The sequence below is a fragment of the Telmatherina bonti genome (genome assembly GCF_933228915.1).
Source record: "Telmatherina bonti genome assembly, chromosome: 17".
NCBI classification, from domain to species: Eukaryota; Metazoa; Chordata; class Actinopteri; order Atheriniformes; family Telmatherinidae; genus Telmatherina; species Telmatherina bonti.
The window spans coordinates 15,964,831-15,981,363 of NC_136615.1; the positions used below are offsets into that span (position 1 = coordinate 15,964,831).

The 16,533-nt window shown below is 36.3% G+C and overlaps 1 protein-coding gene across 1 annotated transcript in view; it reads left to right on the forward strand.

Moving 5' to 3' along the window:
- Window positions 1–15,566: 15,566 nt before the first annotated feature.
- Window positions 15,567–16,533, forward strand: part of hcn1 (hyperpolarization activated cyclic nucleotide-gated potassium channel 1) — a gene marked incomplete at both ends in the record, with an annotated part of 65,135 nt that continues 64,168 nt past the window's right edge. Inside the window, one exon of the mRNA XM_079256902.1 lies at window positions 15,567–15,922. Within this exon, the coding sequence (XP_079113028.1) occupies window positions 15,567–15,922 (356 nt within the window). The remainder of the gene's footprint in view (window positions 15,923–16,533) is intronic.

Here is a 16,533-nt window from a genome sequence, read left to right on the forward strand (position 1 = left end):
CTCTGTAGCAGCAGCTCAGTCACATGTCCCATCCAGCTGTTGTTTACTTTTCCTGCTGTTGCTGCTGCACCCTGCAGAACATTATGCTGCTGTAATGGAGATAATTTGTGGCTGTAAAAACTATAAAAGCTATAGATGCTGTGGAGAACCATCCTTGATTAGTAAAAGATCCAGATCAAACTTTTATCGATCCATCTTGTCCACTCAGTCACAGAGGGTCCATAAAGGTAAAAGTCGAAAGCAGTCCAACAGTGACTGTATATTCTGGCTTTGAAATGTAATTTTCTTGAAAGCTCTGTCATGGTTATACCATCATTCAAGGACTGGTTACTGCTAACTTCTCACAACCGCTGACTCTGATATACAGTGACAGTTTCCATTCATTGGGAATAGAGCCTTTTGGTATTAATTGATAGTATTCTGCCAGTAGGGCGTGACATGATGCATGGCACTGTGATGTAAGAAAGTGTACTTGGACCTGCTGTTAGAGCTGATTTATTACAGGTTTGTATGGGCAATGGATCATACAGTATCCTACAAGTGATCTTGTCTCCAACAAGCTGATAGTGTGTAAAGATATATTAATATTTTTCATTATACAGTATTTTTCTTTCAACCTGTTCCTTTTGTCTTTTTATGTTGTTAAAAAGTACTCATTTAAATTATTTTTTTTTAAACATATACTATTTTTAATGATAATGTCAAAAGTTATTTATGTATCTATTTATGTGTCTAACTTGAAGAAAAGGTTTTGGTTTACATTCTGCAGACATACTGTATGCATGACCATTCCTCTTGGCAGGACCAGATACAGATTGGACAAGACTTTTCCACATAACAGGAACTCATCAGTGGGTTTGGGCCTTGACTCCCCCTCTAAAGCCAGGCAGATTAATTATCAAAATGGCAGCCGCCTCATACCAGTGAGGAGATTACAGCAATTTCCATAACTCATCCAGTGGTGTAAACATGAGATGACAGCTTTGTTTTTGGCAGAGAAACGTTAGCAGGGACTGATATGACATGTTCTTTTGAAAACAGACCCACACCAACCTGCACATTGTTCACATTTTACCCTGTTTTGTCAACAGATTGTTTTTTCAGACCATGGCTCAAAACATCACAGCTTTTCTGTTGGTGAGTAAAAACCACACCAGGAGCCATTTCTAGTGTGTGGACCTACATTTTCTCATACTTTTAACTTCTTTTTGTTCTGGCACTTAACTTTGTCAGGTTGAGTATTTTGTGAGGATTTTCCATATTAAGCTACTGAGAAAATCCAAAAATATACTTTAAAAACCTCCATAATACCATCTGGAGATTGTATAGGAATCATTTGTGTGTGTTGGCCTCTGTCCAGCTTGTATTGTACTGGTAGTTTATTAACTTGAATGAGCTTAAGGTACTAGAGTTACTAACTGATCAATAATAATGATCAGAAATCAAAAACCAACGTCTCAGGGACTCCATAGCATCATTAAAAGCAGCTTGTATTGATATTTTTTCCGAAGTGTGGATGCATCTCTGGGTTCTTTATGACTTAGTGCATTAGATTAGTAATAATTCACTCCTTGCATACAAATGAACTGACAATATTTGGCTTATATGCTGCTGCATAAACTCCCTGCTTGTTCTCTTTAGATGATCCACGTAGTTTCTTTTGTTCTCTGGGCTCTGACAGGCTCAATAAACTTGCTATCCGATAGAATTTAAAGAATTCAAAAGGAAAAGGCCAGAATTTGAAGTCAGTACTTTTTCTATAGAGGACAGTGTGTGACAAGATAGATGTTTTAAACATGGATTTTTCCTAATCATGTTCAGTTTTTTATATTTTTACGTTCCATTTCAATAAAAAGTAAGATATGTCTCCTTTGTAAAACAGGTTTTAAGCTAAATGAGATTTTCTACATAAGTGGATGGATTTAGCTCAAAGTTGTGTTTGGAGAGATTCTGACCAAGGTGAAGCTGCAGTATTCACGAAACTGAAAACACTCAGAGAATGAATGTGCTTTGATCATTCTCAGTGTATGGATGTCTTGTATAAATCTGGTATTTAAACATGTCTTGTAACATACAATTTTCCACTGAGGCTTGCTTCTCAAAAGTCATTTTATTTTCTAAATTTATTTTTTTTTATTGAAGTTTTCAAAATACAAAAAAAGGTACATTGTATCTGACAAACAAAAATATAGCCAATAACAAAATGTCTGTAAGTAAAGTCATCAATCATCAATTTGCTCATTCATAAGTATATTAAACACAAAGTACCCTTTAAAGATAAAATGACACTAATCAGAAAAAAACCAAAAAACAGTGTAGCGTGGAACAAGGGTATTCATAAGTTATTTTAAATGGCTGATAATCCTTCTGATGTGTCAAGGATCAACAGTTTTATTCATAGCAAATGCAGTGTATTGTTTGTGTTAGTTTAGGTATAAAGTGCATTTATAATAAAAAAAAAACCAAACAAAAAAAACCATATATATGTATATATATATATATATATATATATATATATATATATATATATATATATATATATATATATATATATATACATATATATGTTTTTTTTTTTTATTTATTTATTTTTTTATTTTTTATTTTTTGTTGTTAAAATGTGGTTTTGGGCATTATCATTGAGTTTGATGCTGTACTGAAAAAAACATTCCTCCATGCAAAAGATCCTTTTTCTGGTGATCCGGATCACCACCAAAATTTAATCACTTATTTGTTGTTCCATTTGGTTTAAAGCCCATCCATAACTTTTTAGTTATGTTTCTGAAAGACAGACAGACTGACAGGCAGATAGACAGACAGACAGTTAGACAAACCCAAGGCACAGAATACATGGCCGCTGCCTTGGCAGATGTAAATAAACCGTCATACAATTAAATTCCAATTAAATTCCAGTTAAAATCCATTTTAAAACAACTTCTTTCCTGTTTAGTTTCAGTCTGTCCAATTCAGTAAAATGGGGTTTATGACAAATAACTGATTAACTCAGCTATGACATGGCTCAGTGAAAGTCTTTCATTTAAGCTTGTTTACACTGATTGAACTTGCTCTGAAATTTTGACCTCATGGAAATGTTACAGTGATGACCAGTCCATCAACTGTTTCAAAGAATTGAGATATCCTGGATCATACCAAACCGCTCACAATTTAATCCTGTTTAATCGTTAATCCAAGTAACAGAGAACAGGCCCCATCCCATGACGCTGGGGCTCTCTGCTCTCTATGAATAATATGTAACCAGCTCCAATAAAATATTTCACTGTTAAGGTTGTAGATTCCTACATAGCAGGTACTTTAGTACTAATCTACTAATTCATGTGAATAGAGTGGATTCTTGGTGTGAAGGCATTGCAGTGCGTGAAATGACAAAAAAGACCACAGAAACTAAACACAGTTGATGCTTAAATTTAATTTTTAAAAAAGGACAAACAGAGAAGTGATTAAACTTGTAAAACACAAATGATTTTAGTCTTGTGTCTAGATAACACAAACTCTTGGATCCTAAATATAACAGACCAGGTGCTCCTCGTGGTGACATCAGCTGAAGGAAATAGATGCTGGAGACAAGACAAGACAGAGAGAAGCTTTGACACCTCGAGCTGAGGCTTGAAGTCAGCAGAACTGAGCTGATGTGTTGTTGGTTAAATGTTGAGTCTACTGATGTCAAGCCTGATGAGCTAAGTGAGTCATTAGTGATAGATTCATTAGCTTGAGATCGAACTGGGGCACCTTGCCACTGCGAACTTCTTAAGTATTTATGAGGACGAGCTCAGAGGACGTTACCTGGTTTTAAAGCTTTGTCATGTGCCTTGTTTTGCCTTATTCCACATAAAATATATAGTCAGTGTAAACCACTATATGCCCAAAAGTTACCAGTTATTTTCACTGGTTTAGATAAGATTATTACCGGTGATAAAGGCACCCAACCACTGACTGACACCTCACTCAGAGATGGTTGTCAGCCAACCGGAACCTCAGCTGTGGGGACTCAAATAAAGGAAAAAAATATTTCTACTCCTGCAGCAGCTCACAATGAAAACTGTATGGGTGAACAAAGTTTAATATATTCCTTTTCTTTTAAAAAAAAAAAAAAAAAAAAAAAAAAAAAAAAAAAAAGAACTTCTCACCATAATCTATAAAAATACCTGGAAAAAACTAACAAACAAAAAAAACATCAAGAAGGAAATTACATGTTTAATTGGGAAGGGCGGTTTAAACACGACACCAGAAACTTCAAATATCTGATTCTCAGTGGTAAATTAAACATTAAGAGATCCTGACAGGATGGCTGAGACCAGCAGCTTCTTATCTAACTTTCTCATTGACAGAGAATTCAATAAATATTGCATTGGTTTAGATACCTCTGCTAATCTAAGGTACCAGTCAGGGCAACCAGAAACAAATGTTTCTGTCCCTTCAACACAAAAATGCTTTAAGGTACAAAGTCCACAAGTAAAGCAAGTAGCTGACAACACATTTACCATAATAACAATTCATTTTTTGTCTTCATTATCAGGGATGATGATTCAGCTCCTTGGGAAACTAACTAACTAACTAACTAACTAACTAACTAACTAACTAACTAACTAACTAACTAACTAAATAAATAACTAATTTAAAAAAACAAAAAAACAGCAGGGGTTCAGAATGGTGAATAAAAAGACTCCTTTAAGTGATGAATTGAAGTTAGCCTGAGTTTTACAGCTCCCCATGGATCTTTCTGAGCTAATTATGATTTCAGTATAGCTTATAGTTAACGGCAAATTAACATTTAAAGGTACATACTTTTTACGAAGCATTGCTAATTAATAACCTCGTAATGAGCTGTTCATGATCAATCACCTTTTAAGTAATATGTAAATAAAGGAAGCACAATAAGCTGTTGTGATGAACATGATGTAATGGCCCTGTGAGACTCTGAAATCGATAGCCTTTAAATCACTTAGTACACAGCTTGATTATTCTGAGGTGATTCTCACTGATGTCGGAGCACGTCTCCCATGTCTTCCTGACAGTAGCTGCTAAAATTACTCATTTAATAGACCTTTCTCACAATGGACATCTTGACATGTCAGAGCAGGAAAAGCACAGATGTGAGAGTAATGATCCACCGAACAGTTCCAGTCAGACGTGACAATCCGGCAACAAGCGGAGCAGCAAGAGCCTGGAACCGGATCAGCCAACTAATACCATTAGGAACTGTTCTGTTGTGGCTGTTTTACAGGCTTTAAAATAAATAAATAAATAAATAAATAAATCAATGAGAAACTGAACCAAATTTGGATAAACTTGGATAAAAATCAGTCTGGAAATTTTGACTGTGCTACGGACTAATACATGCATGGCATTGGATTTGTTGCTGCCTTATATACTGAACTGAAAACATGAAAGTTCAGTGATTAAGAGAAGTCCCTGTGAACTGACCTTGACTCCCGCTTCACCCCTGCTGAGATGGACCTCCTTCAGCCTGATTGCATCACTTTGACTTGCCTGTCAATGTTAACCTCAGTACTGAGTTAGTCCTCAGTCCCAAGACACATTTTGACTTAATCAACGCTAAAGTGCTCATTGAGTCTAGATTGAAATTCTCATCACACAAGCGTGTTTTGCAACGGTATATTTTCACGTTTTCTTTTCATTTATCCTCATATATAAAAATATATAAACCTAAATGTTGTCACTCTTCCCAGGTGAGGGTGCTGTATGTGGTAAGGGGTGAAGCTGCTGGGAGCCTTTTTCTTTGTGGAGATTTAACCTTGCTGTTTTGCTGAGGCAGCAGACCAAAACACCAGGGCGTCTTACTGCTATGACAGAAAGGAAAATTATACAGAGCTGAGCAGAGGCTGCAAAAGAAGTAGGAAGAGAATGAAAAGAACGAATGGGGGGGGGCTGCAGTGTCATCATTAAAATGCCAGTTGAGAAGACCATTTCAGGGGAGGGTCAGTGTTTAGAAGGGTAAGGCAGGGGGTGGATGAGGGAGCAGATGACATCACAGGTTATGTATTACACTCTGTTCTGCATAGTAACTATTTACTTCATTCACTCAACTTTGGATCAGGCGCATGTCATATCCGCTTACCCGAAAATGCTTGGCATTTATCCAGAATAATTCCCTCCTGTTACATGCTCCAAAAGTATGCAGGCACACACACAGACACACACATATACAAACATGGATATACATGCTGTGTTTTGGAGTTGTCTGTTGACTGTGAGTGGTAAACCTCATATTGCCATGGATTTTGGCTGGGATTTTCCCAGCAGCCACTAAAATCAGTAGCTCTCAACCTTTAGGTGAGTTGACTTTTGGAGCCTTGATTAACATAATATTAACAGACTCCTTCCATTCTTATCCACGATGAAGCACTTGCTTTATCATAGAGTTTTAGCTCGCTTTGTCATTATATAAATGTCCATAAATTATATATATATATATATATATGTGTGTGTGTGTGTGTGTTTTTCTATTGTTGCCATTAATGATTAAAAAGAAAACAGTAAATATCTGTGAAAATGAAGGGTAAATAACGTCAAACAGTACAAACAGTGATGACCAGAGAAGGCTGCAAACCACCAGCAGTTTTTTTTTAGTTGACAAGATGGTTTATTAAAGTTAGTTAATTATGGCTCAGCTATTTTATTCAAGTCATTTGTCATCTTTCAAGGCCTGTATATTATAAGAGTAAATGCTTATTGCTTTTTGTTTCTCTGATTAAAACATTCAAATTCTTGCATAATTTTCATAATGTTTCTAATGTGTGTATGTATGATGTGTGTAATTATATCAGTTGCATGCAGCAGTACCAGTGCCCTGTTATGGGCTAATGGCTTGGGAGGTAATGTAAAGCCAGTCATATTATCTTCAGTGCACTAGAAATCTCCCTTTTCTACCTTTTCAAAAATATTACTCCCACTCTTTCTGTAAACAACAAAAAATGCAGTGCAGGCAGAAAATCTCTTTGGCTAACATTCTTTTAAAAACCATGCAAAAAAAAAGAAAGAAAAAAAAAGAGCTATGAGCTAAAAATGTTCACCAGACTACATTATTTCCAAAAATTCAGAGTTGAAAACAAAAACTATTTTGATACAACTTAGACACAACACTTTTGCAGCAATCAATGGGACCTTGGTAACACTTGGACAAAACATTTATCTAGAGCTGATGTTGGCAATCCTTAGTTTAAAAGGATCTATTAAAATGGATCTATTTTTCAAATTACCTTTGATATACTGAGCGCCATGACTGGCTGGTCCTTCATGTAGATGGCTAAAAAGCATTTACACACACACACACACACACACACACACTAACACACAAACACAGACAAACACTTTGCTCATCAAGGCTTGGGTGTCTCACTCCTCCATGAATGTTCTGAAAGACGCAACCCATCAAGGGATCAACGGACGTCAGTAAATCCATTACTAAAAATACATGCCAATCCTTTGGGATTACTACGCTTAGCGAGTGGACACTGTGCATGCCACAAATCTGGAATTAGGCAGTGAAAGGCTGTCAATGGTCCATCAACACCTGATCCACTGTCTAGGCATATGTTCTCTCAGGCCAAAGGTGCTGGTGACTGTGTCACTTTATTGGACATTCACCAAGTGTAACAACTGTGTTCACTTTTCCTGAGGAAGACTGTCCAAGAGACAAGGAATGCAGTTTCTTAAAGGCTTTGTTCTTTTGTTTCCATTAAAATTGAGCCAGAAAAAAATGTATGAGGTGAAAATAAAATGTCCTTTTCACCTGAAATTTTTCTGGTATTGTGCTGGTTTCAGCAGATTTGCTCAGAGTAAAGGATGTGAAGACTGACTTTTTCATGGGTGTATTGCACAAAGCCGGTGTAAAAATGTGTTTTCTTTGTTAAAGCAAAGTAAATGTTTCTGCTGTAAGTTAGTATATAATTGAAAAATGCAGCTGTTGCTGAGTTTAAAAAATAAAATTTTTAAAGTTTTAACCAGAAGTCAGTCTAGACAGTACTTTGTATTGGAAATAAATCACTAAATTTACATCAAACTTATCTCTTAAAAAACTTCTTGAAAGTATTGCCACCAACTCATGAGCTATAGCTAACATCAGGAGTTAGGTTACTCTGAAAAAAGTACTTTCAGTTACTGTCATACTGCTAACAGCCAACACTGCTGTTTTACTTGCACTTAACATGTTGCTCTGCTTTAATCTAACATTGTAGTATTTATTTTGTAAGTTTACTGTCACTTATTTATTTACTGTTATTTATTATTCTCATGCAGGGCTAAATTACCATTCATTATATTTTAGGTTGTTGAACTCTGCTGGTCTTGAGTACAAATTTAATTTGATGTATACATCAAATTAAATTGATGTATACATCAAATTAAATTTGATTATAATCAGCATTGTCTCAAATCATGATAATGTGTTCATGTAATGACAATTTATAAAATTGATGCCTATCAAATTGTATAAAAACTATTTTCAATTCAGCCCACTGTCCTGAGAATACACAAGCTTGTGGGTGACAAGAAAGAGAAAAATTATTTTTTAATCGGACAAACTTTCCAACAGAACCAGGCATGGTACATAGGCAGGTACTCATGCTTCAAATAGCTTAGACAGATGACAGCAAACAGGCCAAAAAGCACGCTTGGCCGTTCAAAAAAAAAAAAAAAAAAGAGAAAGTCAAAATGAAAACATTAACACCAATAAAATAAAATAGTTTATTAAAAATATAAAGGAAAACACTGTCTTCAAATTTTAAAGAGAATATTTGTTCTTTTTTTTTTAAAAATGACAGCTTCCATAATAAGTGCAACAATTAAGATTATTTTATGTAATCTGTTCCTTTCGACATTATGATACACAACACTGGTCTTTATTCAAGTTTCTGTTGTAAATATACTACAAACATAGCTTTGAACTGGTACGCCGAAGGAAAAAATAATACTATGCATACCAAACTAAAATCAAGAAAAACAACATTCCTACAACTACACATGGCACCAGCAATAACTTCAACAACTCCCACCAGGTAAACTGGTAACATTTGGCAATGTCTTTTGTTGATATTTGTTTTCCATTTGCAAAGAGTTTTCTGTATCTTTGCAGGAACTGAAAATACATTATATAAATTAAATATATGATCAACTAGAAAATGTTTGTGTATTTTGTTTTTTATGTATACTTTTCTTCTCTTAATTCAAGTTTTTTGAAGCTCAAGTGGGCTCAGGATGGACAAATTGTTTTCTCACATTCTGTCTATTGTTAAAGGCTTAAGGTCAACATGATGTACCTGGTGTATTCTCTCAATCACTTTCGTTTTCCCACGCTGTCAGCTGTTCCATCCTCAGTCTCTACATCAGGCTTTCATCCAGTAATTGCATCGCATGCATAAATACTGTGGGCGGTTTGCCCACCAATCAGCTTCTTTGTTCTTTAAATATCAGAGTAATTCTATCTTTGTCTCTCACGTCCCCTTTTCATGCAACTCTCCATTTCATCCATGTCATTGATCTCCATTATCTCCTAACTCTGTTCCATTCATGCCCGTGTCCAGACTCCAAGGCCCTGCCTTCATCTACACAGAAAATTCACGTAGTTTGGGAATACTCACGGACTGAACATTGTTTTAGGTAATTATGTGGGTGTTATAAAGCATGTTTTAACTCTACATCTGGAAATGCTTAATGGCTAATTTATACTTTAGAAAATTCCCAGCATGGACCTAACTGTGCAGGTTTTAAGTCGGTTTATTAAAAGTAAGTCATCTGTAGTTAACAAAAAATTTTTTAATTAGACCCAGAAGGTATAAGTTTTATTGTAGGGATTTTAACACCATGAGTGAAAACCGCTTCTCAGATGTCAATCTTAGCAGTCACAAAAGTTATGGGTAAATAAAACAGAATGTACTAATTTTGGCAAAACATTTCACCATGTATAAAATGTGTATCTTATTTTAGCTAAGTACCCTTGATATGTGTTAAAAAAAAATCCACTCCATGAAAGACATCAACATAAATGAACAGTCTGACAAAACATTTAAACTTTCAACTAACAGAGGTCATAATTAGCAGTTGAGATTGATCATATGATGTTGCCTCTTATCATAGGACCGCAGCTGAAATTTGTCCTGTATTGTGCATCCTAATATGTTATGTTTTGTTCAAAATATTTAATAAAAATAACCAATTTTAAAAGAGAAATTTGGTGATTTCACATCTTCAAACAGTTTGTTCAGATTTTGTAGTTTTGGACTGTTTTTTTCTTTTTTCTTTTGGACAGATGGAGATATTAAAAAGTGCACATATGATTTAGAGAAAAGCAGACTGAACACTTTAACTGACAAAACAATTGACCTTTAACTCAACCAAGTAAAATGCAAAAATGTAAAAGCAGAAAATAACGGCATCTCCTTAAAGTGTGGTTGTGAAACTTACCATGCTGCCTTTAAATATTTCTCTGCCTCTGAAGTCACTAAAAGGACGGTGCCAGAAGATCTCATTAGCTTAAAGAGCCATGGAATCTCTTTTTTTCATTGGTGCTGATAATCAGCAGATAACAATTAATTCTTGACATCAGCTCAAAGGGTAAGCACAGCTGTACATTTTAGCTGTGTAATCTGTAAAAGGTTAAAAAACAGTTCAGCTACGGGGCTCTGCAGTAGTTATGGTATGGTAATGCCAACTGCCACATTAACCCCACCAACATGAGCCTGGTTTGTTTATTAGACTGACACATCTTACTCCTCTTTACCCAAACTGCTGCAGATCATAGTGTGTTAAGTATATGAAATAATCTTCTCAACAGATGTTTTTCCTGACTATATATTCCAATATAAACCAATATATCTACAGATGACAGTATGAATTTGCACAATCCTCTAACTGGATTGCATATCATGATTAAATCAACTTAAAATGATTTAATCATATGTTGATTGATAATTCTCTTTGTTTTTCCAAGTCTGTTTCCTGATTAAGGGAACTCTGGCCTCAGCTGGGTCCTCTCCAATGCTGCTGCCTTATCCCACAGGTTCATGATACCATGAAAGACTCAGCTGGAGACGGACCAAAGCCAGCAATCCTATTACAACACTACCATCTTCCCAACCCCAATCATGGTTTAATTAAAGTAGTCAGCCATGGGACAAGAGTCTAAAGAGGACAAGTGAGTCAGCATTCATGTTTGGCTCAGGAACTGGACGATTTTTATAATGTGATTTGTTGATCATTGAGTTGGATCTATCAGATGTTTCTGTGTTATTGGAAGGAGTGATTTCAGTCTTACAAAATGTCCTAAACATATTAATTCAGATACAATGAATACAGTTAAATAATAGTTTTAGCTTAAAGAATATCCTCATTGAGGTAAGTAGGTTTTAAGGTGTACTGTCTCCAAAAGGGTCCAAGGGGGGATTGTAACAGCCATCATGTACATGGCTGATGCTATTTGTGGTGTAAGCAATGGCTGCCAGTGCAACGAAATGCAATGTTTAATGTCCAGATGAGATATTGATGGTAAACAAAGATGACTGGATATAATCTTAGACACACAGTGCAATTTCAGAAAAGCAACTAAGACCATCGGAACAAACTGGAACATATTTTGCAGAGTGAGACATTAGGTCCAACGTTTTCTGTAAATTCTGGATTATTCCATAAAGTGGCATCAAATCCCACTAGGATTATCTTAAATGTGAAAGTTGAAATGCAACATATGCAAAGCATGTTGGAATGTTTATGTAAATGTTCAAGCAGCTTATAAATTTCTGATTTAGGATCCAAGTATATTTTCTGTATGTTTTACAATTATTGTGAAAAAATATAAAGGAAACTTCTGGTCAGTGAATTGCATCATGCTGTCAATCCTAAGCATATTTTCATGATTTTGCCAAGACTGAAAAAGGAAGAAGAAATGAAGAATTTTTCTTGGTGTTTATTCTATGTATAAAATATTATCTGACAGATGAAATCTGGCATTTGTACTTTTGTTTAATATCAGCATTACTTTGCGCTATAAATATTATGCAACATTTTTCTTCCCCTATACCCCTCCCAGCCCCATTAACTGAAGTTACACAAGCTTTGTGTAGGGGAAACAGTTGGCATGCCAACTAATCCAACTTCACCCAAACCAGCTGAGGGAGAGGAAAAAAGAAAAAGAGAAAAATTAAGGGATGTCTGTTTAAGTTACGATAACATTTGGATCATTACATCATAATCCGCATCCGAAACATGCAAAATATCTAAGCTAATGCCCTCTGTAGTGATGTATGCTGCCAGCTGTGGTTTAATGTGGCCATGAAACACTGACGGTGCAGGTTCAGTGTTATGCCACAACTTGGAAAAAAACAGACGCAGCAATAGCTCTGACAGACAATAGCGTTTATCTTGTCATTTTTATTATAGCCTAAATTTAATAAAAGTTATTATAAATGGTAAAATATGATTTTTTATCAAAGACAATCCTCCAAATAAAAAGGAAAAAAATGAATTATTATTATTATTATTATTATTATTATTATTATTATTATTAATAATTAATATTAATTAATTAATTAATTATTATTATTATTATTATTAATAATAATAATAATAATAATAATAATAATAATCATCATCATCATCATCATCATAATAATCATAATAATATTATACGATCTTTTATCTATTGCTATTAGTATAGTTAATATTTTACAGAAAATTCTATATCGATTTTCTATATTTAAAATGTATTCATTTTAACTAAAAACCTGTGAAAATCTGTGCTGCAGCAATCAAAGAGGAAATAATGAAATAGCACTGATCTAAAAGAAATTACTGTTATTTAAGGATTAAAGTAGTTTATGTTGCCATCACTAACACTCGTGTTTAGTTTAAAGTTGTGCATTTTACAATTGTTTGAAAACAGATTAAACTACTATAAACCTGACTGAAACCACTCAGAAACTACACATGCCCATGATAGTGACTTACTTAAAACAAGGTTGCCTTGCTCTGATTAATAGTTTACTTGATCTCTTACATTGAAAAGGACCATAATCAGAAGCAACAATTATGCTTTTAAATAATATTTTAAACATAGCAGCTGAAACTGTAAATCTATCAAAGTAATATTTACCAAAGTTTTTAACACTAGATGGAAGTGGAGAGTTGGCTTCGCTTTTCAGACACTGAGGATACGCTAAATATCATTATACAGTTAACAAATCAAATCAATATTGTATTATAGACCTATAATTTTGATAACTGAAATTAATATGTTGCACAAAAAACCAACATTTTATACAGGAAAATATGAAAGCAAATTATAAGAGGGATGATGCAGATACTATATCCTATATTTTAAACATAAAATATGCTATATTTCTATGATAAAACTGTAGTTTCAAAGTACAATTATGGACTGGCTACCTGTCCAGGATGTACCAAGACCCTTGCTTGCTAATTTCTTGGATACGGTCCAGCTTCCCCATGAAACTGAATTGGACTAAGAGTTTTAGAAAAAAAAAATTAATAAAGGTTCAAAATACAATATCATCAAAATACAAAAAAGGTACTTTAAAAACACTAAATACTAACTCACCTAAAATACCACATGAATAAAGCCAGTTTGAAGAATTTTTCTTGAATTATATTAAAGAAATGAAAGGAGAACTGGGAGTCTGAGGACGCTCTGTCCTCGGGATTGCTGTCCTGTTGCATGAGCTAATTTAGGCAAAGCTTTAGCTGTTGAACAGATGGCCTCACATTTGACTCCACATACTTTGCTATACAGACTAAATCATGTTCAGCTCAATGTGTGCAAGGTGCCCCGGTCTCATGGCAGCAAAACGAGTCCAAGTCATCACAACCTCCAACTGTTGGAGGAGTAATGCTTCCATGTTAAAATCTGTAAGGGAATACCAGGGTTTCATCAGTATCCTGAGCCTATGTGGGGTATTATAAATACTGGAATCAGCTTAATAAAATACCAACTGTGCATTTTTAGGATGTTAATGTCATTTAACACACAAATTCACAAATATATAATTTAATGTACAGAATGAAAGCTTGTGGGATACTTAATTTTCATCCCATTGTATGAAACAATGAAATTAGAGAGAGTAAAATAAAGAAGCAATACAATATAGATTTATCAAAGACTCAGGTATTGCAGTCATTTTAAGTTTTTTATGTCAAATATGTGAATGATTAATGAATATCCAGGACAAGTGGAGCCTATGGGAATATTAAGCACCTCGTTTCTTTTTGAGCTGTAAATGTGTGACACGGAGGTGGCAGTAGACAGTGGACTTTCCCTGTAGAGGGCACGACGTGGTCTTATGCAAAAAATTATGTGTCAAAGCGGTGATGTACTGCTTGTCCTTTGCAAATGGGGCTGCGCGACCTGTTGCACTGCAGAGATGCCATCACGCAGCAAGCTGCCCTTTGTGCTCATCGCCCCTCTGGATCCATCATCCGCCTCATAAATCATTTGTATTAAAAGATAGATTTTATATGTTCGGAACTTATGGTTTCAATCTTGAATCTAATATGAAAGTACATTTTCCAATGATTAATTGGTAATTGGGGTGTGATAACAAGACGAGGTCTTGTCAGACTTGAGAAGTGGATTCCATACAGAGCCTGTTTGCATGCATGCTGCAATAACGTCTCGTCCTCAAATGCACGTGTTTTATCCTATTTTTCTTTCTTTCCCCCACTCTTTCCCCTTTTATGAATTCATAAAAGTAATAACCAAATATATGAATTAAAGCAACGAGTTAATTAAATGATAAATGCACGTTGCAACTCAACATCTGGTAAAAAAATCCCAAGACTCTTTTCAAACAAGGCGTCAAAAACTCGCAATTAAAGCAAAGTGCAGACAGAGTATACATTCAGCACAGTTAAACTGGATGCTGTGCCATATCTCCAACGCCTTAAGAAGTGTGACTTCCACAAGATGCTCTGCTAGTTTTCCCATATCACCATTAGCACAAAATATGGCCGAACCAACTTTTCCCCCATCTGTTTCACCATCTTGGTTCCCATTATAAGTCTTTAACGGGAAACAAACCTGCTACCAGTCGAGCCACAGGGAGCACACGTGCTGTATGAGTGGATTTAAATAAAGACGGGCTTCATTAACTTTCCTATAAATTACATCTACTTCTATTGGCTCGCCCAGGCTATTAGTGAACCCGATGACAGATGAGGAGGACGGGGGAAGAGGAGGGGGATCACAGACTACATCGACATTATGTAAATAAGGTGCAGGAGCATGTGCCAGTTAAACCGCAGTGCCGTGCGAAGTGGGATGAGGCTGTGCACTGTAGAAGCCGGGGCCGTCGGTAGATGGCGGTAACCCAAGAAACCTGATCCACCGGTCTCTCGTGCACTCTGTCTCAGTTTGCAGCACTCGCATTCAAGCCAGAGGAGCTGAACAGTTTGAAGGACATCTAAAGAAACAAGAGAGCTCACGGCGGGTCCTCTCCAGTTTTGCGCGCAGCTCTCGCGAGCAGGAGACGGAAACGCTTTTGTCTCTAAGAAAAACAGGGGGAAAAAAGACTAAGAGCACCATGGAAGACAAATCTAATTCGTTCTCCAGCAACAAGGAGGAGAAGGCGGATGGGAATAATGTTTTTCAGAGGCAAGACTCGATACAGAAAAATAACACGGGGAGCCAGAACATGAAGGACCATGGCAACTCAGTGGGCTTCAAGGGGGAGCGAGAAGAGGCCATGGTCGGTTTTGACGATCTGGAAGGGGCATCCAGGCAATATGGTTTTATGCAGAGGCAATTTGGGGCCATGATGCAGCCCGGAGTCAATAAGTTCTCCTTGCGTATGTTCGGCAGTCAGAAAGCCGTGGAGAAAGAACAAGAAAGAGTCCAGACGGCCGGATACTGGATCATTCACCCATATAGCGATTTTAGGTAAGGGCTGGAATTGACACCTGCTCACCCCTCCCTTTTTTTTATACACCCCTCCCGTCACCCTAGGGTCTGCAAGCTATAGCCTACACTTTCAAACACATCACACACTCCCAGCTTGCCCCAAAGCATATGGTAGTCTACCTCTGCATTTAGACGATCCGGGTTTTTCACTGGCTGGATGGCTTCACTGTTCAGGCGAGCGTTTCATTGCGGCATTTTATATATAAAAAACAAAAAACAATGAAATACAAACATATTGACGCGTTAAGGCTGTAGGTATATGAGTGGAATGTCCTTGGGAAAAAAATCTGGTGAATGTCATGATTTGGAAACACACACACAAGCAAAAGGCTTTCTGTTTGTGCCAGCCTAACGGCACCGTGTCAGGTCCTCATTGCGACATATTGTGCTCGTGCAGGGGCGACGGTACCTGGGCACAACGTGACAATGCCATTGCACCATCACGGTAGTAAACATTTCATTGTAGGCGGTGGTGAGACGGTGGGCCCGTGTGGGAAAATGCACAGTATGCGGTAAAAATCATGCGGGGGGGGGGGGGGGGGGGGGGGGGGGGGGGGGGGGGGGAGATAAGGAAAATGGCGTTTTTTTGT